The sequence below is a fragment of the Neovison vison genome, chromosome 7 (assembly GCF_020171115.1).
Source record: "Neovison vison isolate M4711 chromosome 7, ASM_NN_V1, whole genome shotgun sequence".
Taxonomy (NCBI): Eukaryota; Metazoa; Chordata; class Mammalia; order Carnivora; family Mustelidae; genus Neogale; species Neogale vison.
Genome location: NC_058097.1, coordinates 155,228,152 through 155,231,648, shown reverse-complemented (window position 1 = coordinate 155,231,648; position 3,497 = coordinate 155,228,152). Strand labels below are relative to the sequence as shown.

At 38.8% G+C, this 3,497-nt stretch overlaps 1 protein-coding gene across 1 annotated transcript; it reads left to right on the top strand.

Moving 5' to 3' along the window:
• The first annotated feature begins 1,745 nt into the window (after positions 1-1,745).
• On the top strand, positions 1,746-2,702 carry LOC122914250 (olfactory receptor 6). The gene has a single exon (XM_044260881.1). The coding sequence runs from the start codon at positions 1,746-1,748 to the stop codon at positions 2,700-2,702; it is 957 nt and encodes a 318-aa protein (XP_044116816.1).
• The last annotated feature ends 795 nt before the right edge of the window (positions 2,703-3,497 follow it).

Here is a 3,497-nt window from a genome sequence, read left to right as displayed (position 1 = left end):
TTGTCATGCTATTTGTTACGCATAACAAAAATTCATTGTTAATGCACCACACCCAGTGCTCCATGCCATATGTGCCCTCCATAATACCCACCACCTGGGTCCCCCAACCTCCCAACCTCCGCCCCTTCAAACCCTCAGATTGTTTTTCAGAGTCCATAGTCTTTCATGGTTCATCTCCTCTTCCAATTTCCCTCAACTCCCTGTTTCCCACCTTTTTAAAATTTAAATTCAATTAGCCAACACATAGTACATCATTAATTTTTGATGTAATATTCAATGATTCATTAGTTGCATATAATACCCAGTGCTCCAACTTCTATCTCTACTTTTCTCTTTCTTCTATCCCTACTTATGAAGAAAGCATTTTTAAATTTCAATTCTCTCCTCAGATTCTATTGGCCCTAAGAAGCCCAGGACTCTTTTGGGTTGTTGAAGTTCCTTACTCTCCACTCTCAAGGCAGCTCTTTATATGCAACTTGTGTTCAGTCATGTTCATATTGAGAAATTTCAGGGTCAAGGAGTAGATAGAATTAATCAGGTAACACTTCTGGCAGCACAAAAATTTTGAGCCAGTCTTTGGAGAGGGTATAGATGAACTATACAAATTAATTTGACATCAAATGTGAAATATTTTATATGTATATATACAACTATCATATATCTATATACATAACATTATCATTAGAAGCCATCAAAACATCCAAATGTATTTAATTACTCAATGGAGCGGCATTTCTTCTTTTTTTTTTTTTAAAGATTTTATTTACTCATTTGACAGACAGAGATCACAAGTAGGCAGAGAGAGAGAGAGGAGGAAGCAGGCGCCCCGCTGAGCAGAGAATCCGATGTGGGGCTCGATCCCAGGACCCTGGGGACCACGACCCGAGCCGAAGGCAGAGGCCCCAGCCCGCTGAGCCACCCAGGCGCCCCGGAGCGGCATTTCTGAAAAGCAAACTGAGGGTTTTGGAAGGGAAGGAGGTGGGACATTGGCTGAGCCTAGTGGTGGGTATTATGGAGGGCCCATATTGCATGGAGAACTGGGTGTGGTGGAAAAACAATGGATTCAGGAACGCTGAAAGGAAATTAAAAAAATAAATAAAATTTTAAAAAATAGAGCAAGCATTTCTTCATTCAATTTTTTAAGCCATGGCCCTAAAAATAGGCAAGTAATTGTTAACTAGCTTTGCCAGCATTTTCAATAGACATACTATATAGCTGAGGCATAAGCCAAAGTCACTCACAAACACTCACAAACACTCTTAGGAGAGTGTTTTCCAGTTCGTCTTCTGCTTTTATTTTCTCCAGAATTTGAACTACCCTGCTTTCTTGCCTTGCCCTAGACCATCCTTTGCACTTATTCCAATCATGATGGTTTCCTGCCTTATAGCTGCTTATAAAATCTGAAAATATGCTGATAAGGAAAGTATTTACTCCTAGTACTACCTGAAAACTTCCTTCTGACCCAGATTTGAAGGCCTAAATCCTGAATCTGACCTCATGATTCTGCTTTGAGATTCTTAACTTTGTGTCTTTGGTGGATTTATTTTCAGGTCCTGTTCTAATGTCTGATTTTCTGAAGAGGATCTTGTGGTCTCTCATGCCTCTCAGATCACACCCCAGGACCAGACTGTGGACCAGTGTTAAATTTAATGATAAAGTACCTGTAGCCTGAGGGCACCTTGTTGCTAATGTGGATCTCACTCATGCTATTTTCATTAAATCCTTTGTCTATTGGTGTCCTAGCCATGTCAAAGGAAAATATCACCCATATTAGTGAATTCATCCTGGTGGGTTTCCCTTCTTCCCCATGGCTACAGGTTCTGCTTTTCTTCCTCTTCCTCATCACCTATCTGTTTGTGCTATTGGAGAATTTGGTCATCATTCTCACTGTATGGATCACTGGGTCCCTGCACAAGCCCATGTACTATTTTCTGGGTACCATGTCCTTTCTGGAGACTTGGTATGTATCTGTCACAGTCCCCAAGATGTTGGCTGGATTCCTACTTCATCCCAATACCATCTCCTTCCTGGGATGCATGATCCAACTCTATTTTTTCATCTCACTTGCCTGTACTGAATGTGTGCTCTTGGCTGCCATGGCCTATGACCGTTACGTGGCTATATGTTGTCCTCTTCGTTATCCAGCCATGATGACCACAGGATTTTGTGTGCAGCTGACTCTCAGTTCCTGGGTGAGTGGCTTCACCATCTCCATGGCAAAGGTATACTTCATCTCCCAAGTCACTTTCTGTGGCAATAATATCTTGAACCATTTTTTCTGTGATGTTTCCCCTATCCTCAAACTGGCCTGCATGGACTTTTCTATGGCTGAGATGGTAGACTTTGTGCTAGCCATTCTCATTCTTGTGTTTCCCCTTTCAGCCACTGTCCTTTCCTATGGCTTCATTGTCTCTACTGTTCTGCAAATTCCCTCAGCCACTGGACAGCGGAAGGCCTTCTCCACCTGTGCCTCTCACCTTACAGTGGTGGTCATCTTCTATACAGCTGTGATCTTCATGTATGTCCGACCTCGGGCCATTGCTTCATTCAATTCTAACAAACTGATCTCAGCCATATATGCAGTCTTTACTCCCATGCTCAACCCTATTATCTACTGCCTGAGGAACAAGGAGGTCAAAGATGCCATCAGAAAAACCATGTCCAGTGGCCAAGCCCTTTTCTTGAAAGATTCTCTTTGCTAAAGAGACTCAGACATTCCTTCTCTTTTCATTTGACTTAATCTCAGAACCCACATACACTGGGTGAAAGTCTGTAATTATAAACATACTGACTTAGTACACAATTAAAGGATAAGGAACCAGATATAAAAAAAATCTCCTTTTCTTTCAGGCTTTAATTAAATGCTTCCTTTTATAATGCAGTGTGTGAAATAACCAGAATTTAATGAGACATGCATTGGTAGTGAAGTTATAAAATAATTTTATTTTTGTGAAGATGCTAAGAAGTAATCAGTTACTATCCAACTAGTTTTGAGAATTCTATTGGTGAGATTTCTCCATTTTTATTTTGCTTTATTTTAAAAGCCCTTTGTCTTAGGAGGAATATACAAAAAGAGGTTCTGTAATCATCAGTTTCATGGCTAGGACCTGTTTCTTGCTTCCTAGAGGGTTAGGGGCCTGATTCCTTTTATAAACAATTGATGATATCTCATTGTAATTACTTTTTCAAATTTAAGGAAATATAAAATACAACTCCTTTTAACATGTAATAGAAACACTATAAAGTAGACAGCATGCAAAACTTACCATAGCAGAGAGAAAACAAGATTAATATATATCTATGTGTGAGTATATATATAGTGTGTGTATATAGTTATATATATCATGATATATAATATTTATACATAAAATAATTTTATAATATAAAATGTATACATAATGTAGAGTTTCAACAAATTATATATATAATATATAATTTCATGTTTTAATTTTCTTCCTTTGTTGGAATCTCTACATATACAATTTTTTAAGATGTAA